Raw genomic sequence first — 25538 nt, 5'->3', positions numbered from 1 at the left:
GGACAGAGGGTAGTCAAGACAGTAAAGGAACCAATAAGGAGAACAGAAAGCAGTAGCCTAATTGAAAAAACAAGGTGGTCTAAACTAGGGCAGAGAGAACTTCAGAAATATACACTCTCAGGGTAAAACCAATAGAATTTGGGACAAATGAAACAAATAATGGGAAAAGGCATCAAGGATAATACCTAGATTTCTGATACTACTTTTTAGGTTGACAGAGGTGTCATCTACTGAAATATGGAACACCAAAGAAAAAATATTTATAAGGAAGATAACATGCATATGTATAATCTGAGGAGGCCAGCCCATCCCTGATCCCAAATACCCAGCTATGGGATTTGTTTTGAAGGTACCAAGTAATTTTTTATAAGGAAGGGATTGGGTTCTTCTTTAATTTGTACCATGCAGTGATTAACAAGACATCATACTGTGATATGAATGCAACAATATTATATAATACAATAATAAATACAACAAAATTTTCAAATATTTTACTAGCACATGAAGGTAAAATTTTTAAAAACTCAAATTTTCATTTTTATTTTTTCACATTTATTAATTAGAATTCATTTTGGAGTTAAAGATTAAATTAAACAAAAAGGCACTCTACTTCGAATACCATTCCTCAGTGAACAATAGAATAATAGTATTTTCCTTTCACCAAAATATCGTAACACACAAGAAGAAAAAAACACAAGTTCAGAATGCAGCCCAGCTAACGACACTCACAGCTGGAGCACGAGTGCCCTCTCCTGTCCGCGTACTATGTTCACCATCGGACTGAATCTAACTCAATCCACCATTACCTACCTAATTTTAGTCCAATTCACTCTGAGTTATAGCCAATCTGACTCTATGAAGGAACTGAAAAAGACACTAACAGTAACCTTCACAGTAGCTAATTATGTGGCAAGTACTATGTAGTATCTCATTTTAGCTTCTGAACAATTCTACGCTAGGTACCACTATCACGACCATTTTACAGAGGAGAGATGAAGGCCTAGGAAGCTGAAGGACTGCCCAGGAAGAATGAGTGGCTGCCTATGAACTGGAATTTAATAATTATTTACTCAGCACAATGCGCATCGCAGCATGCTAGGTTCTGATGACACATTAATCAATCTCTATTTCAAGAAGCTCATAAACTAGTGAAAAAATCACAGACGAGCCTGACCAAGCAGTGGCACAGAGGATAGAGCATCGGACTGGGATGCAGAGGACCCAGGTTCGAGACCCCGAGGTTGACAGCTTGAGCGTGGGCTCATCTGGTTTGAGCAAAAGCTCACCAGCTCGGACCCAAGGTCGCTGGCTCCAGCAAGGGGTTACTCAGTCTGCTGAAGGCACATATGAGAAAGCAATCAATGAACAACTAAGGTGTTGCAACGCGCAATGAAAAACTAATGATTGATGCTTCTCATCTCTCTCCATTCCTGTCTGTCCCTGTCTATCCCTCTCTGACTCACTCTCTGTCTCTGTAAAAAATAAATTAAAAAAAAATCACGGACGATAACTGAAACCAGTGTTATAATTTTATACTGACCTACAGATTCGTACTGTTTTACAGCATTCAAAGTGCCTTTCACATTCTTATCTGATTCTCCATTATAAGCTCAAGCAGTACAGAGGCCAGGCATTCATATCATCCCTACTTACATAAGGAAAGTAAGTAAGCTCAGTAATTTGCTCAAGGTAACAAGCCTTTCAATGACAAATCCAGGAATTAGAAAGCTATTTGCAATATTATACCATCTGCCAAGAAGAATCAAAATCAACCTTGTTCTTGAAACTCCTGTAGTTGCTATAAATTTCTATCTAAATTCTCCAATCAGATTCAACCACTATAAACCAGAATTCTAAAAGCATTCACCAGTTAAATTCTACGTTTGAAACATATGGAAGATTATCTTTCATGTCCAGCAATGTGAGTCGATAGCATATCCTGATTCTCTTACCTTCATCCTTTTTCTGAGAGGGCTCTTCTGCAGAAGATAATCTGGGCTTTTTATGTGATGACTCTTTGCAATCTTTTTTGATTTTATCCTTCCTGCTTTTGGTCTTGACTTCTTTCCTCCTTTATGTTGAATATAAAATCAAAATTATGTTAACTTTTCAACTGACCTTTTACCAAAATTAAAACCAATGAACAACAAAAAAAATCAGTTAAAGTACTTAATTTACATAATAAGAAGCCCTTAAATGAGCCTATAAATATTTTAGGTTGGTATATAATTTAAGACAATTCTGTAAGATAATGAAGCCTGAACACTTAGCCTGAGACTAAGAATTGTTGCTTTGGCCCTGGCTAGCCGGCTCAGTGGACGGAGCACTGGCCCAGCATGTGGATGGCCCAGGTCAGATCCCAGTCAGGCACACATGAGAAGTGATCATCTGCTGCTTCTCTTCTTCCCTCTTCCTCTTTTCTTTCTATCTCTCTCTCGTCCCCTCTCGCAGCCAGTGCCTCGATTGGTTCAAGCATTGAAGAAAAAGAAAAAATAGATTTTTTATGAGTTCTGTATACAAACCTTAGTAAAAATAATCCTAGTTTTACTTACTTCCTTTTTATATTCTATTGTTTAGCCATTTAAAAGAAACTTACAAACCTCATTTACCTGCACGAGTCATATCTACCTACACTTCTAAAAAAACTTATAATAAAAAGAAAGCACTGCAATATTTCTACAGTATCAGTAAACAGGAAATTCTTCTCTTACTAAAAGAATATACAGGGTGGGGAAAAAGTAGGTTTACAGTTGCTCATATGGAAAATAAATAATAATATAAAAATAAACGGTTTCACATACAACTATAAACCTACTTTTGCCATACCATTTAATTTAAGTATTATAGAATAAGAGTGGGAGGATTTATTAACTCATGTATATTTAGACCATCCACCCTTTACAGCTTTACACCTGTAGCTTTGTCTTCTAAGCCAGGTTTACTAAGTTGGCAAGCAACTAATTATTTTATTTTTTCCCCTGAAGTGAGAAGCAGGAGGCAGAGAGACAGACTCCCACATGAGCCCGGCTGGGATCCACCTGGCATGCCCACCAGGGGGCGATGCTCTGCCCATCTGGGGCATTGCTCCATTGCAACTGGAGCCATTCTAGTGCCTGAGGCGGAGGCCATGGAGCCATCCTCAGCTCCTGGGCCCACTTTGCTCCAACAGAGCCTTGGCTGCAGGAGGGGAAGAGAGAAAGAGAGAGAGAAAAGGGAGGGGGAAGGGTGGAGAAGCAGATGGGCGCTTCTCCTGTGTGCCCTGGCCGGGAATCTAACCTGGGACTTCCACATGCCGGGCCAACGCTTTACCACTGAGCCAGCCAGCCAGGGCTACAAGCAACTGATTTTAATTGGTTAAGAAAAGAAATACTTAACAGGAAAAAGTGATTATGCTGAAACTCAGACAGGAAAAGGAAAATGAAAAACCAGAAGGATTACTTTCAAACAACTTATTACTTTCCAAAAATTGAGGTACTAATGCCAAATGCTATAATACTATTTAAGACAGTAACCATTTTTTACCTTTCATAAGAATCAAGTTTGAAATGATGCTTGAAAGTCAATGTCAAATAAACATCTTTGATATTATTCAATATCATTGATATAGAAAAAATAATGGTTTAGCCTCTCATCTAATAAAGTGTGCTATTTTTAAAAGTTAAAATTTTATTTAATATTTAATTTTAATAGCTAAAATATTAGGGTACATTTATACCATAGCAGATTTTAAAATATACTAACATACATTTTTTAAAATTGTGAAATCTTACTCTTAGACTTTCCACTGTTATTCAGAACATAAAACGTGGCCACCACAATCTTTAAAGGTCACACAAATCTGACTGAACATCTTTGATGCCAGAGACTCCACAATGTCTGACTCACCATATGCCAGGCACTGTGTCAAGCACTATACATGCACTTTAATTTAATCCCCACAATAACTTTAGTATCTTCATTATTAGAGGTGACAAAACTGAGTCTTCAGAGGGTAAGTAGTTTTCCCATGAAGATGACTAGTAAGTGGAGCAGCTGAGAGGAATACAGAGGGGACTGATTTTTTTTTTCCTAAAATTTCTTAAAACTTTCCATTGATTTTGTGGGGAAGGGAAGAGAAGAGAGGCTCAGCCACAGAGCGTCAGCCTGGTGTGTGGAAGTCCTGGGTTCAATTCCCGGTCAGGTCACACAGGAGAAGCGCCCATCTGCTTCTCCACCCCCTCCCCCTCTCCTTCCTCTCTGTCTCTCTCTTCCCCTCCCTCAGCCGAGGCTCCATTGGAGCAAAGTTAGCCTGGGCGCTGAGGATGGCTCTATGGCCTCCGCCTCAGGTGCTAGAATGACTCTGGTTGCACAGAGCAACGTCCCAGATGGGCAGAGCATCGTCCCCTAGTGCGCTTGCCGGGTGGATCCCAGTCAAGTGCATGAGGGAGTTTGTCTCTCTGCCTCCCTGCTTCTCACTTCAACAAAATATAAAAAATTAAAATTAAACAAAAGCCCATGATCTTAAATATACTGAACATGGCAGAACACTGATATCCCTCCCCTACTCCATATGCAGACACATTCAAGCCATTCAATAGGAGCCTGATTTTCACATTGAGATGTGTTATTCTTTGTTAGGAATGACAAACTTCAAGTAAAACACTGTTTAAATTGAGACATAGGAATCACATTATGAAAATGTTTTATTATACAGTTTCTAAGAATATTATGGTATCTGAATATTGATTCCAAACTAAAAATTCTAAGCTCTATCTACCACCCTGAACAGCCCTTCGCATTTAAAACTGATTGGCTAGTATACAATATGGTGAACTTTCAGTTCCCTCACTTATGTGGGCATAAAGTGATTCTGGACATTCTATATACTCAACTAATTAAACCATCAACCATTCAAATTGACGATTTATTTATTTTATTTATTTGTTTATTTCTAGCAAGAGAGACAGAGAGAGAAGCATCAACTCTTAGTTGCAGTACTTTTAGTTGTTCATTGATTACTTTCTCGTATGTGCCTTGATGGGGTGGGGGTTGGGGGGGGGGTTCCAGCTGAGCCAGTGACTCCTTGCTCAGGCCAGCAACCTTGGGCTTCAAGCCAGTGAGTGACCTTAAGGCTCAAGCCAGCAACCATGGGATCATGTCTGCGATCTCGTACTCAAGCCACCAACCCCACGCTCAAGCCAGTAACCTTGGGGTTTCAAACTTGGGGCCTCAGCATGCCAGGTCAACACTCCATCTACTGTACCGCCACTGGGCAGGCTCAAATCTACATATAAACACCCAGTGCAGGTCAAGGGACTATGTCCAAGACTATCAAACATTGACAATAGCATTTTAAAAGATAATATTACCTGTGATGAAAATTTAATTTAAAGGAACATTCTTGGCATAACCCTAAAAAAAATTAAAGAAAAGGTCACACTACTGAATTTGAATAACTGCACGGCTACTCTACCTTTAATATCATAAATTATTTTTCCTTATATTCTTTTACGATAAGAAATAATCTGAAGAAAACAATATAATTCTCTCCACCTCAAAATGTATATATATAATAAAAATATTAGGGTGCTTAAGGAACTGACATTCTAACATTACTTTAGGAAAATGTGCTTTCACCTTATTCTAAAATCAACAGGCAGTATTAATTTGTATCTCACATTATAGTTATCTAATAACAATAGTATGAGCATATCATTTCCTCTGAAGTGCTCTAAAAGTATTCAAATACAAAAGAGCTTTTCAAAAAGTTTCACAATTGTGGCCTCTTCTTCTGCTTTAATCTCAGTTCCCACTAGGTGACTTTTTCCCATGAGCACTTCCCGGAGGAACTCAGAAACCAGTCTGTACTGGTGTGTATGAAGTTGCACACAGGGAAATTCGTGACTTCTTGCTGAAGTAGACAGAACACCCTGAGGGCACATTTATTTAGGACCTAAAGAAGTCTGTTAAAACGATGATGGAAAGGAGCTGAAATACAAGCTTAGGAAATAAAATAATGAATGACAGATTATAAAACATGCATATTAAGAGAAACTACTACACTCTAGGGTATAAGCCTAAGCTTTAAGACTTATATCAAGACAATTATGTCCTCCTAAAATGTTTTCTTTACTGACAACAAAGAGGTGTGCTTATTTATTATCCCCACCACAACAATATGGCTAACAGCTAATGTGAGATTTCACATTGCCTTTCTTACACGATGCATCTCAACTCTGCACTGCTAACATTCTCAAGTTAATAAGAGGTCTTCACTTTATAAATGGCATTACACTTGGCATTAGAACTATTTCAGCACTATAATGCTGAGAATATAAAAAGTTTAGGCTCAAACACTGTGACTTTGGAAAGCTATGAGAAAAAGACCACTTACAGGAATATACATTAAATTTTTTGAATTGAATCTTAAATTAGTCTACACATTTTAAAATCTAAATAATTAGATGAACTTTGAAGAAATCAATCATATCCCACCTAGAGTAACTTACTTAGTTTAACAAGTGCATTTCTCTTTTCACCATGCTCAACATAACCAAAATTAACCTCCCAACTCTTTAAGTTGTCGTTTTTATCACAATATTTATTTCCACAGCAAAACTGGCCTGCAAAAAAGGAAGGAGAGATTAGCTATGATAGGTGGTGACAATATTTATCTGTATAATCTGGTTTCATCTAGAAATTTACTCTTAATATATATAAATTCTTAGTTCTATAAAATCAGCATTAATAAACAACTGACCACAATAATTATAATATGCACAACAAATGTGTATAAAAGTACCAAATTAAAGAGCTGAATGAATTGTTTTTAAAAAATAAGTCATATCATAGCCTTGGCCGATTCGCTCAGCGGTAGAGTGTCGGCCTGGTGTGTGGAAGTCCCAGGTTCAATTCCTGGCCAGCGCACACAGGAGAAGCGCCCATCTGCTTTTCTACCCTTCTCGCTCTCCTTTCTATCTCTCTCTTCTCCTCCTGCAGCAAAGGCTCTATGGGAGCAAAGTTGGCCCAGCGCTGAGGATGGCTCTATGGCCTCTACCTCAGGTGCTAGAATGGCTCTGGTTGCAGCGCAGCAATGCCCCAGATGGGCAGAGCATCGCCCCCGGTGGGTATGCCGGGTGGATCCCAGTCAGGAGCATACGGGAGTCTGCCGCCCCCCACTTCTCACTTTAGAAAAATACAAAATCAGTCACAGAATTTTTGCTCAATAGATAGATCCATTGTTTATATTTAAATACAGTTTTAGTGACTCCCTGTTAGAGAAATCTTATACAGTACTTAGGAAAACGGTAATGCTAAAAGAGTGTACTCACTAATACCCTAAAAGAATAAATATGTTTTCCGAAGTACATACACATGCACCTGGGTGAATCCTTTTCAATATTTAATAACAATATTAAAATTGATATTTTTAAAGTATTAACATAATGGCATTTAAAGCACATCTAAAAATGCTGGTGCTTTGAGATGAAGTAGAATACATAATCAAACTCAATGCTCTAAATTTTAGAATCACATGATGCTAAAATCAATAATTATTATGTCCATTGTACATTAAAACTTTCTGTAAAAAAGGACTAATACAGATGATCCAAGAGGAAAAAGAAACTCAACAATTATTAACTTTGACAGAAATAAGATCAAACTTATTTGTACAAACAAAAATTTTTTTATCTCAATGACTTATACCAACAGAAACAAACCTGAACTTTTCATAAAAATAAAATTATCAAAATGAATTTTTTAATTCTTTTCTTTTTTTAAGCATTTTAATTTTATTTATTTATTTATTTTTTGACAGAGACAGAGAGAGGGACAGACAGGAAGGGAGAGAGATGAGAAACATCAATTTTTCGTTGCAGCATCTTAGTTGTTCACTGATTGCTTTCTCATATGTGCCTTGACGGGGGGGTGGGGGCTACAGCAGATTGAGTGACCCTCTGCTTGAGCCAGCGACCTTGGGCTCAAGCTAGTGAGCTTTACTCAAACCAGATGAGCCTGTGCTCAAGCTGGCAACCTCGGGGTCTTGAACCTGGGTTCTCCATATCCCAGTCCAACACTTTATCCACTGCGCCACCTGCTGGTCAGGTTCAAAATGAATTTTAAAAATTATCATCCAAATTTTGACAACTTGTCAAAATTAGAAGTTTTTATTTATTACAAATGAATACTTATTAAGACTGTACATGTTCAGTAATGGCTCTATTGTCAAAATAGCAACACAAATTAGGTCTGACTCCATCGCAACAAAATTGTAACTTTATAAATCACCACAATAGTTCTCTCTAGTTCTCTTCCCAATAGTTCTCTCCCATCCCCAACTAATCCTTTCTTCAGTTACATGAATTAAGAGAAGAATTTAGAGAATGTCAGCTTTTTAAAAGGCAGTATTACTTAATATCATCTGAAAATTCCATTCAATTAAAAGTATAAAATTTTAAAATTGTGACAGACATTTAAATACCTCTTATTGTGTTAGGTAAAAACAAACTAAAATGTAATCTTAAAGAAAAGTTTAGGCCCTGGCCGGTTGGCTCAGCGGTAGAGCGTCGGCCCGACGTGTGGAAGTCCCGGGTTAGGTTCCCGGCCAGGGCTGTGCCCACCTGCTTCTCCACCCTTCCCCTTCTCCTTTCTCTCTCTTTCTTCCCCTCCAGCAGTCAAGGTCTCATTGGAGCAAAGTTGGCCTGGGTGCTGAGGATGGCTCCATGGCTTCCACCACAAGTGCTAGAATGGCTCCAGCTGCACAGAGCAACGCCCCAGAGGGGCCAAGCATCGCCCCCTAGTGGGCATGCCAGGTGGATCCCAGTCGGGCGCATGCAGGAGTCAGTCTGTCTGCCTCCCCACCCCACTTCGAAAAGATACCAAAAAAAAAGTTTAAAAAGCTTTAGATTTATTATTTTTGTCTTCTAAAGTTGCTTTAGACCTGATATTTATTATCTAAAGAAAAAATTCCTACTGTTTAATTGCATATCCAATTTCACACCTGGCATAGATACCCAATTTATGAAAGATGTATATGAACCACAGTGATGGTATAAATGCTTAATCATTTAAAAATGTAACCTTTATTTTCAGTTAAAAAAATTTTAAGTTATTAGTTTAAAATTATTACCCTAAATGCCATTCTGTAGTTTTCAGAGTATTTTACATTAATTTTTATTGCAATTAAAAATGCAACTACCAATAAAGAGATAATTTTACAGCATGAGATAATGCAGAGATATTAAATATTCAGAAAAATTTTATCACTAGATTACAACAATGTATAGAAAGAGCATTTACTGCTTGTGTAGCAAATGTCTGGTCTTTTGCTGTGAGATTAAATAGTAGGGCTCAATCTCAGTAACTCCCCAAAAGAACTAGCCTGTCCAAAAATTCCATTAGGTTCAAAGTGATATTTAATAATCTTCTTTCAAAATGTGGATTTGACTGGAATACAGTAATATCAACTCATTATTCCAAAAATTGATAAAGAGAAAAACTCAAATATTCACCAGTTGACAGTTAACTTGCTATGAAATCTTTAAACATTTTCTACTCATACTCAATTGAATGTTCTAAAAGTAAAAATTCTAAAGGTAAAAAAACTTAAAGCATTATATTATTGACCTATGCTAGTAATTCATCATGAATATACCTTCTCTAATTTTACTTTTGTAGATAATCATTCACTACATACATTAGGAATAATCTTACTCAATGACTTTAATTCAATAACATAATAACCTTATCTTATTAAAAAGTAAAATTAAAAATAAAAAGAATTACCTTTTCCTGAAATTACTTCTTTTTCTACTCTCCACCTAAATCCAAACTGACAAGAAAAAAATTACATTTATGCCAGAGTAAATTTAAACATTATTTCAACTGTATATAAATCTAAACATTGAGCCACGAATTGATATGACATATCAATTGATGACATTTATCAACTTAAAAACAACCTTATTCCCATTATGATAGCTTTTTCTCCCCTTACAGGATTCTAGGTACTTAAAAATAAATTTGGCCTGACCAGGCAGTGGCGCAGTGGATAGTGTCAGACTGGGATGTGGAGGACCCAGGTTTGAGACCCTGAGGTCGCCAGGTTGAGCGCGGGCTCATCTGGTTTGAGCAAAAGCTCACCAGCTTGGACCAAAGGTCGCTGGCTCGAGCAAGGGGTTACTCGGTCTGCTGAAGGCCCACAGTCAAGGCACATATGAGAAAGCAATCAATGAACAACTAAGGTGTTGCAACGAAAAACTAATGATTGATGCTTCTCATCTCTCTCCATTCCTGTCTGTCCCTATCTATCCTCATCTGACTCTCTCTCTCTCTCTGTAAAAAATAAAAAAAATAAATAAATAAATAAATTTGAACAATTACTAACTTATCTGTTAAGAAACAATCTTCTTTACTTTTAAAAGTTACAGGTGTCAGGTCACAAGACATCTAAATTAATAAAAGAAATATTATCCTGCTTTCTGACACTGACAGAAAAAGAGGTTATGGTACAGTGAAGAGGCAGTATACTCTAGTACGAGAGAGTGCAGCCTTTGGAGTCCGACTATTCGGGTTTACTTCTCAGCTCTACCACTTAACTGCTATAAAACTGGACAAGTTAGCTAATCTATCAATATTTGTCCCTGATGCATCATATGTAAAGTGGCAGTAATGTGAGTACCTACCTCTTAGGGTTAAGAAGTTTAAATGGGATAATACATATCAAGTATTCAGAATAGTACCTGGCACATAGAATACCACCGGTTAGCACCTACGTCCCACAGGCCTGCTGACACTTTTTACACAGTTTTACTGAAACACAACCACAGCCGCTCATTCGTGTGGCCTCTTCCCGCTACGGCAGCACAGCCACGAACAGGAGTGATGGTACAAGTCTGGAGCCCTCAAGTGGAAAGTTGTTAAGCTTCCCTCCAGATTCCTAAGCACAACTTTTTTTTTTTACTAAAAATGATTTTTCTCCACTACCTTTTAAGATCTTTCACATTCATATGCTAGTTTACCATAATTCTTGTTAATGTTGCAGTTTTCTGTTCAGTTTACTTTTACAATGCCTAAAAGTTCAACTCTAATAAATGGTGATGGAAGGAGATTTGACTTAGGGTGCTGAACACAGAATACTGCACAATACACAGATGACGTATTATAAAACTGCATACCTATATAATAAACTTATATAAATTTATTAACCAATGTCACCCCAACAAATTCAACTTAAAAAAAGTTCAGTTCCAGAATCATGCAGAGCCAAAGCAAGCTCTACCATTCATTAACTAGCTCTGTGACCTTGGGAAAGTTACTTCGCAGTCTATTTCCTTCTGATAAGAATCCTAGCCTGACCAGAATTAGAGCATTGATCTGACAGTAGACAGAGCATTGATCTGGGATGCAGAGGACCCAGGTTTGAAACTCTGAGGTCACAGGCTTCAGCGCAGGCTCATCCAGCTTGAGCATGGGCTCACCAGCTTGAGAGCAGGCTCTCCAGCTTGAGTGTGGGATCACAGACATGACCTCATGGTCACTGGCTTGAAGCCCAAGGTTGCTGGCTTGAGCAAGGGGTCGCTGGCTCAACTGGAGCCCCCAGGTCAAGGCACATATGAGAAAGCAATCAATGAACAACTAAGGAGCTGCAATTACCAGTTGATGCTTCTCATCTCTCTCCCTTCCTGTCTGTCTGTCCTTCTCCCTCCATCTCTCTCACAAAAAAAAAAAAAAAAAAAGAATCCTAATTCATAGGTTGTTGTGTTAAGAGAATTAATTTAGATGAAGTGTTCAAGGCTTGTTAACTTTGTTATTTTACTTTTTAAAATCATTTATTACTTGAATTATGCAATTTTGTAATTTAAATGCAAATAAGGACACAAAATATTTTTAAATATTCTGATTAAAACCCAAAGAAGGTATGTTTCCAGTCTAGGAAAAAAGAAATAAAAAATTCAAAGTAACTCTTTATTTTTAAACCCATACATGTATGTGAGGATTGCTTTCCATCCAACCTATGTTGGGATGTCTACTGAAGCACAGTCAAATGTGCAACATAATTTTCAAACTTTTTCTTTCATTCATTAATCTATTCAACAAATCATTATTAAGCACCTACTTATTGGGTGTGGCACTCTGCTGGGGATAATAAGAGGTTAGTAAAATAGTGTCTGTCACCATGAAGGTTATAATTTTATAGGGAGATATGAAATGTCACAAACAACTGCAATATATCCTACTGGTAAGGATTACACAGAGGGTTTGCCTCAGTATGTTTCTATATTCCTTCCTGAAGATAGAAATTTTCCTGAGGATAGGTTGGATTAAACCCTGGAGTTACTCAGGGCTTGGTACTGAGCCTCCTCTTCTCACTCTCCCTTCTAGCACAAAGAGCTCACACGGGCAAGCAAAGCAAGAGAAGGACCCTAATTTCTGACAGCACGAGGTTCCAAGCCATCTTCTTGGACTTTTATGTAAAAGAAAAATAAACTCCTAGCTCATTTAAGCCCATGTTCTTTGGGAGGCCTGCTGCTCCCTACAGCTGAATCTAATCCTAACTGATACAATGATCCAACCAAATTCTCAACGATGAAAGAAGCAACAGAGGAGATGGAGATGGAGATGGGGAACAAAGGCAGGAATTCACTAAAAAATGCCCTATTACTATATATAGCAGGCAGTGAGCCAGGATCTGGTAAATTAAAAATGAATAAAACACTGTCCTTGGGTAAATAAAACTGAGAAAACGCATTCTAGCAAGGAAATCAAAGGTGCCATTCTGTCTGCAACACCTCAAACATGATATGCAAAAAAGAGACATCTTTCCCCCAAGAAATGATACCCTCACATGTGCGGGGTAAGGAATAGCTGGGAAAACTCTGTATATTCCCCTCAATTTTGCTGTGAACTAAAAACTGCTCTAAAAATATAGTCTCAATTTATTTTTAAAAAGATTCCCTTTCCTCCATATTTCCTATTTCTCTAATATTCACTCAAGATTCACTGTGAGTCACATCTGGTTTCTTACTTGCACTAACCCTTGTATCTGACTATTCATCATGTTCTAACAGAAAAACATAATTTGTTTTAGGATTACCCTCTTTAAAGTATGATTTCCAGTAATATACTGTTCTTTTAAATGGACAATACAAATATTTAATTATTCACTATGTACACATTCGCTCCTTTAGTTGACTATAGGTTTGGGTTTTTTTTGAAGGGCAAATACCATGTTTTAATCTGTAACACCCAGCCTAGTCCTCAATGAATATGGAAAAACATCAACAAATGAGCCACGGTTTAAAAAGCAGCTTCATTATGTGCCTTAGAAAGACCTATATTTCAAATTCAATTTGCAGTGTAGCAATTTCAAGTAACTTCAACTGATGTGGTGCTTTTTAGATTCAATGTGGTAATAACTAGTACAGAGGTGAGAGCTAGTTCACAAGAAACTGAGGAAGTCTTTGAGATACACCAAGTGCACAGGTCCGTAAACAGGGTTATAAAAATGAACACCACTGTTACCTATGAGAATACTGAGAAGCAACATACATACTAAAGGCACTACTAGAAAAAGTAACCCAACCATGGTTCTTAGATTCAACTATTTAAATGAAAATGAAATCCTTATGATAAATAAATTCGAGATAGCTTTTAATTTTTTTTAATTCTTATTATTTATTTATTTTTAAGCGAGAGGAAGGGAGATAGAGACAAATTCCCACAAGCACTCCAACCAGAATTCAGCTGACAACCCCTATCTGGGGCCGATGCTTGAATCAACCAAGCTATCCTCAGCACCTGAGGCCAACACTCAGACCAACTGAGTCATTAGTTGCAAGAGGGGAAAAGAGAGAGAAGGTAGTAGAAGCACATTCTCATGTGTGTTCTGACTGGGGATTGAACCCAGGATGTCTGCATGGTGGGCCGATGCTCTATCCACTGAGCTAACCAGCCAGGGCCTAAGATAGCTTTTAAATAGATTGTCCTTCTTAATATATGTAAATGTACATTATACAAACATACAGACTTATGAAACATCCCCTCTCCTCCCATTTCAAACTGAGATCATCTGTTCTTGGGCCACCTTTTCTAGCTACAAATGTGAAATTTGAGATAGGAATAAAAATCCCTTTAATATTAACAAAAGTAAGATGTAAAGTGGGAATAGAAATCTGCCATTACTAATTAGCACTGATAAGAGTTAATCCTACTAGAATGGACATGTATATAACAAAAGATGTGCATGTGCCTCTTCATAAATGGTAATCAATTTGGAAAAAAACAGCCTATCAATTTCATCTGTGAAACAAGACATCATTCTGCAGTGTCAAATCATTCATTATACTCACTAGAGGCTCCAGACTGGAGTCAAGATGAAACAGGATCCAATAGCCACTTGTGTTTTAGACTTTTTGCCTCAGCTCACAAAGAAGCACCCTTGACTAAGGGGCCCTTCTTAAATTCTACAGCTGCAGAGCTTAAACCGTCCAAATGGTACTTCATAGATACAGGGCAACTTAGACTAGAATAGCATCCTTAAAAGAATGATGTGGAGCATGACAGTGTCGTAAAAAGTAATACTGTGCTGGTAAAAGAACTTTCTTTTATAAATATTTGGAATGCATACCTTATTTTCTTTGTATCGACTGAGATCTGCTATGCAGTATTCCTTGAATAATTTATCATAGTATCTCTTTGCAAGTCTCTTCTCCCTAGATTCATAAGAAAATATAAAAATATAAATCCTCGTTTAGAAATTCAACTCTAGTTTGCTACTTGGAAGCAATATCGAATAAATAATGCATTATAATATTAACATTAATGTTTTAAAAGAGGTCTATTACTTATATGTATATAGAATATCTGAAAATTAACTATTACAGTTGTCCTCGCAGGGAGGGAATCTAGAAGACTGACAGATATGAGAAAGCCATACTCTTCACTTTTTATGCTTATAATGTTTGCATTTTTAGAACCATTTTCAGGAATTACTCTTTTCCAAAATATTTTAAAAATTTAGAAAGCAGATTACAGGACAACAATATTTCTAAACGTTTTTTGAAGACAAAAATCAAGCAATGGGAAGTCAGTTAAAACTGTACAAAGGCTCTGGCCAGGGAGCTCTGTTGGTGAGTGCCATCCAGACATGTCGAGGTTGCGAGTTCAATCCCCAGTTAGGACACTTACAAGAATCAATCAAAGACAGCATGAATAAGTGGAACAACAAATCCATGTCTCTCTCTCTCTCTCTCTGTCACTCTCTCCTTTCCTCTCTCTCTAATAATCAAACACACAAACAAAAACTGCTATAAATTACCAGAGGACCCAAACTAGATTCAGTAATCTGAGGCAAGGGCTTAGGTCCCCAATGCAGAACTGTTCTGTTCAGGTGAAGAGACAGGATGAAGCATTTGATGCGTTATGTGTCAGATGGCTAAAATTACCAATTCATGTCCATTTCATCCTCCTCATTCCACAGGAATCTATGATTTTCTCGTATAACATCCATGTCTGTCTTGTCATTTTCCCTGGAAAATAAAACTACTTCAGTTTAATACAAACATAGAATTAGTCAAATTTAGGAGGTTAAACAGTTCTGTAAGGTATTTTAAACACCTGAGTAAAAATATAATACATAAAGACAAAGATAGTTCTATGTGTATTTTTATATGTACATATATATGTAAAAACCATTTCAGTATATTTCAAAAGATACTATAAAGAGTGCTACTACAGAAGCAACTTAAATGGGTAAGAAGTCCACCCATCTCTGGTACTGGTTCCAATTAAATACACAGTGCTAAATAACCAAAATCAGGGTGAGAAATCTGAGTAAACATTAAGTGGACAAGGAAAATTTAAGAAAGTGAGTTTCAGAATCTAAAAAATGTCACTAACACTACCCTACAGAGATCTAATTTAAAAAATATATATGAAGAGTTTTCCATAACTTGTCTTACCACAGCTTCCGAGGAAGACTGAGTAAGAAAGAGTGTGGAAGGATGTGATTTTTCTGGATGCTAACAGTCTGGCGGTAGAATAAGGGTTGTTGAGCAGTACAGGCCAAATTGAGAGGGGAGATAAGTTTGGGACAGATGAGTTTTTTAGGGATCTCCCAATTCAGAAAATTGTGAAGTCAGGGGGAAAAACCCACACAAAACCAAAAGGCTCTCAAGAGAAGACCAAATGCAGGAAGCAATACCACATGTGGGAAATCGTAGAGTAAGGTTTCTTGTTTGCCCAACCTTTTAGAAAGCAATCCCAAACACTGATGAGGGTTAAAAAGTTCAAAGCCCCTTGCCAAAAACAAACAAACAAATACTGCAGTCAGGCACACGTGTACTCCTCGCATAGTGCACTATAGCCAGGGGCAGATCCGGCTCAGCAGGCTACCTGCTGCCAGACAGAGAGGGTTCAAGAGAAGGAAATCAAAATGAAAAGCAGAAAAAATAAATTAGAAGACAAAGAAGTTGTGGGTCTTTAAAAAGTCTCCATGGCCCCCACCAATTCTATATAAACTTCATGACACTTACCTCTTTCGTATGAAATCTTCCTTTTTGCCACCATAGTATAAAATATAGTCATTTACAAACTTAGTATGCCTTTGATACTACAATGCAAAAAATTAAGGATTTTATTTGTTCAAGAGTTGTTCTATGCCCATGATATATTAGTGAGCAGGAATAAAAAGCATTGTATGAGACTATTTAGTTTCTTTAATATGTACATATACACTATACATACTTATAAATTCCAAGATAGAAAAAGGTAAATATTAGACTATTAAGAATGAACATTAGAGAGTATAAGGACTTTCACTTTCTACTGAATATTGTTTATAGTGTTTTGAATATTTTTCAAGCATATACTACTCATGACAAAATATATCTGTATCTGAGGAGTTTCCTTTTCTATTGCTAAACTACACATAGCCTCATATCACCACTCATTTTAATCATGACAATATAAAAAAAATTATATTTTCTAAAAGTAAAGGTTAAGGAGTAGAATTTACCTTTCTTCCTTTCTATTTTTTTTTTTTTAAAGTGAGAGAATGGGAGATAGATAGATTCCTGCATGCACTCTGACAGGGATCCACCTGGAAGCCCGTCTGGGGCTGATGCTCAAATTAACTGAGCTATCCTCAGTGCCTGGGGCCAATATTCGAACCAATCAAGCCACTGGCTGTGGGAGGAGATAAGAGAGAGAGAGAGAGAGAGAGAGAGAGAGGAAGAAGAAGAAGAAGAAGAAGACTACCACGACAGAGGGGGAGGGGGAGGAGGAGGGGAAAAGGGGAGAGGGGACAGGGGAGAGAGGACAGGGGAGAAGGGAGAGGGGGAGGGGAGAAGGAAGGGAAGAGAAGCAGATGGTTGCTTCTTGATGCCCGGAACAGGAATCAAACACAGGATGTTCCCACACTGGACCGACACTGTATCTACTGAGTCAACTGGCCAGGGCCAGAAGTGACCTTTCAGTATTATAAAATATAATTTAGCTATTCCAGTAATAAAGCCTCTAATAATAGAAGATGCAACTTTTATAACATTAAATCCTAACATTAGGCTTTCAAAAAAAGTAAATATAAAAAAATCAGATGCTATTTTTTATACTTCCTTTTAATATTCAAAGAATCCAGTCATGTTTCTTTTCAGTGCAGTGTAACAAGGTATTTGAGGTTAAAATTTTTTCTTTTAAAAAGTTTAATGGTACTCTCTTTAGAAGTGAACATGCACATACTAGAACTGACCTCATGTATAACAGTGTCTGTGACCACATCGTATTATATTAAGAATAGTGATTTAATTGATCACAATGTGTTCTAACAGAATATTGAATCAGAATATACTTCCAAACAGTTAATGTTTCAGAAAAGAAAAAAGAGGACACCCAGATATCTGGAGATACCAGTTCTAGCTCTTGGTCTGTCAATATCTGGTCATGTGACCACAGCAAGTCACTTACATCTTTTAGCAAATTGTTGCCATAAATATTAAATATGCATAAATATTAAGATAGCTTTTTATTTATTTTTTATTCTTCTTATTTATTCTTAAGTGAGAGGAGGGGAGATAGACAAACTCCCACAAGCACTGTGGCCATCGTCTCTTGCAACTGTTCAGCTCTGCCACTTTAGGATGAAAGTAGGCAGAAAACACCTACATGAATGAGCATAGCTGTGGTTCCAAAACAGGTGGTAAGTGGGACTTTGCTTCCAAGAAGATGGAGTAGACAAAGATGTCTTCTTCCCTATTCTTCATACTGAGAACAGTTATATCCTTGAAAATGACATACTAAAAATAAAAGCACAGAAAGACTGAAAAGTGGAAAGAAGGCATATCAGCTAGGGACCTCAGGACCCATGGTATAATGTGGCGGTGGATTACCATTTTTGCCTTCAAATCCCAGATTTGTAGGTAAAAAAAGCTGGCAACCTAGAATATCAACTAGGATAGACAAAAGAAAAGTTGCAAAGCCTTCTATAACTGAATAACAAAAAGAGAGTCTAACAAGAGAGATAACTTTTAAATAATAACTACTCTACTCCAGAAAAAACTGTGCCCTACCTTTACCCATGCCAGAAAAGGGGGCCTAGACTTTCTTCCTCACCAGGTTTTAAGCAGATGTCCCAACACTCCCAAATGAATGGTGTCAGAGAAGGCAGAGTAGATGTTGAAATACTAAAAGAATAAGGGGCAGATGTAAGTGACTGGGTTAGGAGATAAGAGGAATAAATAGTTGACAAGAAAACTTCTATAACCTGAAGTATTAGAAATGGTAATACAGTGAAACAGATGCCTATAGGTAGGAGGGAGTGTCTCTAATTGACACTGTCTCCTTCTCCCAACCCTGACCATGGTAATGCACACCTACAAATACTCCAGGTCTTCCCTGGCCTCTCGTTCACTCTCCAATGTTCAGTAATATGGGAGGCCAGTGGTAGTTCAGTTACTGCCATGAGCCAGAGTTACCAGAGAGTTGAGCTGAGACATGGCTATAACGGGGAAGCAAGGCACAGCTGAGAGTCTCAACTCAAGCCTGAGAGAAGCCACAGCAGACCTGAGAACAGTCCACAGATAGACCTACTTTTATTTACTTATTTTTAATTTTTATTGATTTTAATTTATTGTGTTTACATAGATCAGACAGACCTACTTTTAAAATATAAGTTCTACAAAGACCTTAACTAGCAAAGAACCAGGTAGGAAGAGCATACAGTTAAAATGAGACAGAAAGTAATAGTAGTATAAAATGAGAAAAGTTAAGAGCTTGGCAAAAACAGGTTGGAAAAAATATCTGCAATTTCATGAGCTTTGTAAACCTACCGAACACTAGGAATACGTTTTTATTACTTTGTCTCTAATCTTTTTTATATATTAGTAAAAGAGAACTGTACTCAAAAGTATAAATGGCAAAAGCCCACATCAATAAAGACTTATCTTTAACAAGAAAATATTGATCTGACTTTACAAAATTTTATAAAATAAAATAAGTAAATTTTAAAACATTCTATTAGTTATAAAAACCCAGAAATATAAAAAGGATACAGCATCCATAGCTATCAGATGAAACCTTCTATTTCTTGCTTCTTCCCTGTTAAGACAAATTTTATTTTAGGCACATTGAAATGTCTATATTATAATTAATATAATCAAATTCCCAAGTCCCCTGAGTTTACAAAAACATCTTAAACTGAGAAAGTAATTTACACTGAAATAACATACCTATCCAGCAGTTCTGCCGCGACCTGCTTATGGACCACCTTTCCATGTTTTTCTTTCTGATATGGTTTTTGAAGCAGTACATCATCTTCAACTGTCCTGGTTTATTAAGAAGAAAAGTTATTAAAAGTTCATACTCTCAAATGGTTTCGTTTCTTTATATTTTCACAATTGGAACATGTTCTAAAGAATTTATGTCTTAATTTAAAAAAGAGTCACTGCCCTGGCTGGTTAGCTTAGTGGTAGAGCATCTGCCCGGCATGTGGATGTCCCAGATTTGATTCCCGGTCAGGGCACACAGGAGAAGTGACCATCTGCTTCTGCCCCCCACACACTCTTCCCCTCCTCCTGCAGCCATGGCTCTATTGATTCAAACAAGTTAGACCCCAGGACTGAGAATGGCTGTGGCCTCAACCACTAAAAACAGCTCAGTTGCCAAGCAACATAACAACAGCCCAGATGGGTAAAGCACTGCCCCATAGAAGGCTTGCGAGTGGATCCCAAGCACAAGTGAGAGTCTGTCTCTTGGCTTTCCCTGCCCTTACTTAATTAAAAAAAAAAAAAAGAGAGGACTCAGTGGCCTTTAATGAGACGTTTCACATCTCCTTAAATGACTTAATTAATATCTTAATTTTTATACCTATAAAATGGAGACAATAAAACTAACAAATATACAAGTCCTGGTGTTTGATCACCTAGGTTCAACTTCTGGCTCTGTTATTCAGTATCTTAATCTTAAATAAATCACTTATGTTTTTTGTGCCACAATTTCCTTGTTTGTAAAGTAGAGAACGAAGCTTTTGGTAAGTGATAATATGGAAAAAGAAGGGCTGACTATAGAATACAGACTACAGATGATTAGCACTAGTTATATTAGATACATGTAACACTAGAGCAGAGAAGACTATTCAAATAGATTTGCTCAAATTCCATTCTTACAAAGTAATATTTTTGAATGAAAAATCTTAGAAATGTAAAGCACCAGAAAACATAACTTCTTATAATTATTCCTATTCTTTTGGTTATCCATGAAAACCAACTACCCAACAAAAATGTTCAATCTCTATTAGTATGCCTTATATATTGTTTAGTGTAAAATAACAAACCAATTCTTTAAGTTTGATTAATCAGTCAACCGCTCTTAAATTAATGAGTAAAATCAGATTTCTAAGCCTAAAAGTTTAAAAACATGCCTGCCCCTACGGACAGCAACTCCACCAAAATGTAGTAGCCTCCTTGTAAGGCCCAGATTTTACCTACAAACAGATCCTATCTCTTCCAATTCAATAAAAACTTCCATGAGCTTCTTTCCCTAACCACTTAGTCTGCTCATTCATAAAACCGTAAGAATTGCGCTGCACCATGATCTCATCCTCCACACTAACCTCATTTTGAAGTCTAGTACTAGCAAAGGGACCACCAACCACGCCCATCTCAGCGATGACGTCTGCAAGTAATAAGTCCTCCTCGTCCTACTGCTTTAGTAAATCCCTTCACAGCATAAACATTTTATTTTTCACATAACTGTTCTCAAATTTGAGTCAATTCATTATAGTTTTTTATTTTGGGGGGCATTATCCAAGCTAAGGAGTTGGTTAAAGCACTTTTAAATGCTCTGAAAAATCATGGAAACTAATAGTCATTTTTTTTTATTTGTTTATTTTTTTACAGAGACAGAGAGTGAGTCAGAGAGAGGGATAGACAGGGACAGACAGACAGGAATGGAGAGAGATGAGAAGCATCAATCATTAGTTTTTCGTTGCACATTGCGACACCTTAGTTGTTCATTGATTGCTTTCTCATATGTGCCTTGACCGTGGGCCTTCAGCAGACCGAGTAACCCCTTGCTGGAGCCAGCCACCTTGGGTCCAAGCTGCTGAGCTTTTTGCTCAAACCAGATGAGCCCGCGCTCAAGCTGGCGACCTCGGGGTCTCGAACCTGGGTCCTCTGCATCCCAGTCCGATGCTCTATCCACTGCGCCACCACCTGGTCAGGCAATAGTCATTTTTCTTAATGGGAATTCATTATAGTTTAATGAACAAAAATTCACTCAGTAGAGCATTGTTGTCTTTACATACAAACACAATCCAAAACCGTTTAGTATTATTTATTTATACCTCAGTTCAATCTAAAAAGGATCTGAAACACATATCAATAAAATATTACCTTTTCTTCCTTTTGCTAGATTCTCCACAGTGTTCATCATCACTAAAATCAGAGTCATAGCCTCCATGACCATGCATCTGTAAAGAAGTGTAGTCAGTTACTTTAGAACCTAATTTGCCCAGTTTAAGGAACAGAATGTTCAAAAGTAAGTTTTTTTAAAAGCCACAGTAGTTTTAAAGGATTGTGGTGTGTGTATTATTTTCCCTGAACTATCCACACATCTAAAACTTTCATTCACTTAGAAAAGACTTAACCTTTAGAAAATGAAGAAACATTTTTCACCATTAGGCCAACAATAGAGGCTAGTCTTTGACCCACTGAAAACCAGGTCTAGAAGCTGCCATGTGACTGACTGCACACAAAGTTCAGCAATGCTTCACTTCCATCTAACTCAGAGTAGTAACAGTTGCTATATACTTATCAGTTTCATTCCAGACATTATGCTAGGTACTTTACAAACACTGCTTCCGATTCCGATTCCGCAAGTTAGAAACTATTATCTCCATTTTAAAGATAAAGAAATCAAGGACAAATTAAGTAAATCAATTATACAAAGCAAATAGGTGGCTAAGCTGATCTACCTGAATCTTAATCCATGATTTCAACTACTCCAAAATGCCTCTCTGGAATATGCTAACAGTTTGATTATTATATTCCATTAGACTTGCTGCATTTGTGAACATTACATTATGGACAAAAATTTACCTCTTTTTTTTAACAAATGTGATTTCCTCCTCCTTTTAAGGCTAGTTGTTTCAAGGTAAATCACTTTGCCTTTTGGCCTAGTCAACCTTTTATTGTTTCATTTTTTAATTGAAATTCTCAGAAATACTGAAAGATCTCAATCGTCACTAAATTGTATTAAAAGCTGCTCTTGGTTTCAGTATTATGTTGAATTGGGGACAGACATTAATGGGGATGGATAGATTATTTGACTATTTGATGTCATAAATACGTAATTCATATGGTTATAAGAAAGCAGTCCAGGTCAAGCGACACATCACATTGTTAAACTTCAATATTCACTATTGCAAGTAGAGCAGGAAAAAGAAGAACTTCCTAAACTTCACTGCACTGTACCTAAGATGAAAGATATGTATTAGTCCTGGGTACCTTATAATAAATTACTTCATCTCTTTGGGCTTCATCTGCTAAATAAGACAGCTACATCAAGTAATTCTTAAATCCTATGAGTGTACTATTTTCTTTAATTCTATTTTCAAGTGTAGGTGTGTGGGTGTATACTCTTTCCTCCCTATCCCACATAATTCTAGACAGGAAAACCCTAGTCAAGGTTGGAGGTGAAGGTCATAAGGCCACAGTTCCAATTCTACCCTTGTTTACATCTGCCTTCACCTTACAGATATACCAGGATCACACCCCTCTATCAAGTCAATTCCTTGCTCCTCGTGTCTATCACATCTGTTCAAGCCACACCAGCCTCTCACTGTTTTATGTTTCACTTTCTTCACATCTTGATGGGGTACAACCACTAGGTGCTGCTTAGAGGTATGTTCTGGGATCAGCCTATCAGAACACAAATCCTCGCTCCTCTACACATTTCATTTGTCTCTCTTTGAGCAGGTTCTACAACATGTGTCTCAGTTTCCCTGTCTATAAAAGGAGGCTAGTGAAGAGTACCGGTCTCATAGGACTGGAAATTGAATTACCACACATAAAAGGTCTTAGCACAGTGTCTGGCCCAGTAAAAGCCCATACATGTTAACTATTCGTACCATCATCATCTTGTTCCCACACCCCACGACACCACCTCCTGCCCATTTCATCCTCGGGCGGCTTCATCCATCCCATATCCATCTCAACTCAGTGGTTGCACTAAATGCTCTCACTCACTTCGGGCTACGAATAAACTGACAAGGTCCGAGAAAAACTCGAGAAAGGAGACGCCGGCTGTCTCCAGAATCTATCCAAAAAAAGAAAAAGATAATCAACTGGTAGCATATGAAGTACAAGTTCGGGGTCCTGCCCCCAGACGTCAAATACACTCACGGCCCTTCTCACACACACCCCTTCTCCGCCTCTCTGCTTTGCCGAGTTCAGCCGCTGGGTCGTCTTTTCCTTTCTTGGCAGCTGCAGCGACAACCCACGGCCTGAATGAGCCGCTGCAGGGCCACCCGGGTCCGCCTAGTTCGTGCAGCTCCCCAACAGTCGCCACCGCCACCACCGCCCGCTCCCTGCTCCTCCCTACGGGTCCCCACAGGGTGTTGCTTCCGGTCCAGCTTGGCTGCGTGTCACATCTAAATGGCACCGTCCCCGGGCATGCCAAAACAGTCCTACAGCCAGAACATTCCCGGGAAACAAAGGCGGCGGGAAGAACAGGGCCAGAAGTGGAGGCAGCTTTTCTCCAAGTCGTCGCCCTCAGTTTTTTTCTTAGGCCTCTTTCCTTTCCTCTTTCGGGAGCCCCTCATCTAATATTGTGTGGCACTGCTCTCATCAGGTCCACACCCCTCAGTTGAAAATATGTTTTGTTTTAGAAAAAAAATCCTGCCTGAGTATCACCTGCCGTCCTCTTTCTAGTAACCTTAATAACGCCTCTTCAGAGCATCCGCGCTGAGCATCTCAGTGTCTGAGCTGCTTTTCTTCCTTCTCCCCCACCGCCGCGCGCAATAAAGCCGTTCTCATAAGTAGAGCAAAAATAACTTGCCTTCCTTTACCTCCCACACAATAGATACCATTCCAAATCCAGTGCTGGTGGCAGAGGAGGTCATCAAAACTGATGAAAGAAAAAATTCAGGAATAGGGGAGATTTCACAGGGTTGCAGATTGCATACAAGAGACCTGGCACGTGTAAAAAAAAAAAATCCAAAACACGTAGTTCAATAATACATTTCAGAGAAGAGGAGAAGGGGGAGGGGGAGGGGTGGAGAAATAGAAGGAGAGGCAGGAGGAGGGGAAAGGGGAAAGAGGAGGAGGAAGAGGAAGAAGGAAGGAAGGAGAGAAACACAGAAAGGAAAATAAATTAATTTGAAGCTCCACCAAGTTCTCCTTCTGTTTTACCTTTTCTACATTATGATAATTAATTCTGCTTTGCAACCTAGTGACTGGGTTAATAATAATGTCTTGTCTCCCTCTAGCTGATGCTATTCATCTTCGCTTCCTCCTCAGTACCCAACACAATTTCTTGAAACAACAGCACTAATTAAACATTTGTTGAATTGAACTGGCACACTACTGACTTTAGAGAAAACCTTGGCACTTAATACACACTCATTTCTCATTATTACATAGTAGGTAACAATATCCTTTTTGCTTCTATCTTTTACAGTAAATTATAGCTATATCCTGCTTTACCCAATGCAGTAACTATGATCTTAAAAAAATCTGTAAGTTATATTACTGTAAATTCAATTACTTCAAAATGCAACCTGATTATACATCAATAAAAACATTTATTAAAAAACTTTAAAGCATTAGAAAGCCTACAATTGTGGATAAAAAGGGGGCCGCATACTAAATCTGATAAGCTCAGGAGAAGCCCGCATGGCAGCCTTACAAACTCAGATACCAGAGTAACCATATTGATGGTCTGAAATTAAAACTTCCTAACTAAAAGCAGTTCATGGCAGGTAGTCATGTCTGAGCCCGGTATCTTTCCTGACAAAGGTCAATTTTTAGCTTAACTGAGCCAGTCTATTGTCTTTTTGCATCTAG

The 25538-nt window shown here is 37.9% G+C and overlaps 1 protein-coding gene across 3 annotated transcripts in view; it reads right to left on the bottom strand.

Moving 5' to 3' along the window:
* LOC136384807 (protein FRA10AC1) overlaps window positions 1-24079 on the bottom strand; it is a 31429-nt gene extending 7350 nt beyond the window's left edge. The window contains exons 1-12 of one of the 3 annotated variants that reach the window (XM_066355422.1): window positions 23895-24079; window positions 23721-23790; window positions 21867-21943; window positions 19704-19799; window positions 19527-19572; window positions 16515-16591; window positions 15426-15509; window positions 14609-14693; window positions 9766-9811; window positions 6489-6602; window positions 5349-5391; window positions 1953-2071 (exon numbers count right to left, since the gene is read on the bottom strand). In XM_066355422.1, the coding sequence (XP_066211519.1) occupies window positions 1953-2071; window positions 5349-5391; window positions 6489-6602; window positions 9766-9811; window positions 14609-14693; window positions 15426-15509; window positions 16515-16591; window positions 19527-19572; window positions 19704-19799; window positions 21867-21943 (787 nt within the window). In that variant the 5' untranslated portion in view covers window positions 23721-23790; window positions 23895-24079. The remainder of the gene's footprint in view (window positions 1-1952; window positions 2072-5348; window positions 5392-6488; window positions 6603-9765; window positions 9812-14608; window positions 14694-15425; window positions 15510-16514; window positions 16592-19526; window positions 19573-19703; window positions 19800-21866; window positions 21944-23720; window positions 23791-23894) is intronic. The other 2 variants (XM_066355421.1, XM_066355423.1) reach the window with 2 other exon arrangements.
* Between the last annotated feature and the right edge of the window lie 1459 nt (window positions 24080-25538).

Source organism: Saccopteryx leptura, chromosome 13 (assembly GCF_036850995.1).
Source record: "Saccopteryx leptura isolate mSacLep1 chromosome 13, mSacLep1_pri_phased_curated, whole genome shotgun sequence".
Classification (NCBI taxonomy): Eukaryota; Metazoa; Chordata; class Mammalia; order Chiroptera; family Emballonuridae; genus Saccopteryx; species Saccopteryx leptura.
Note: the sequence above shows the minus strand (reverse complement) of the source record. Positions and strands in the feature narration are given on the sequence as shown.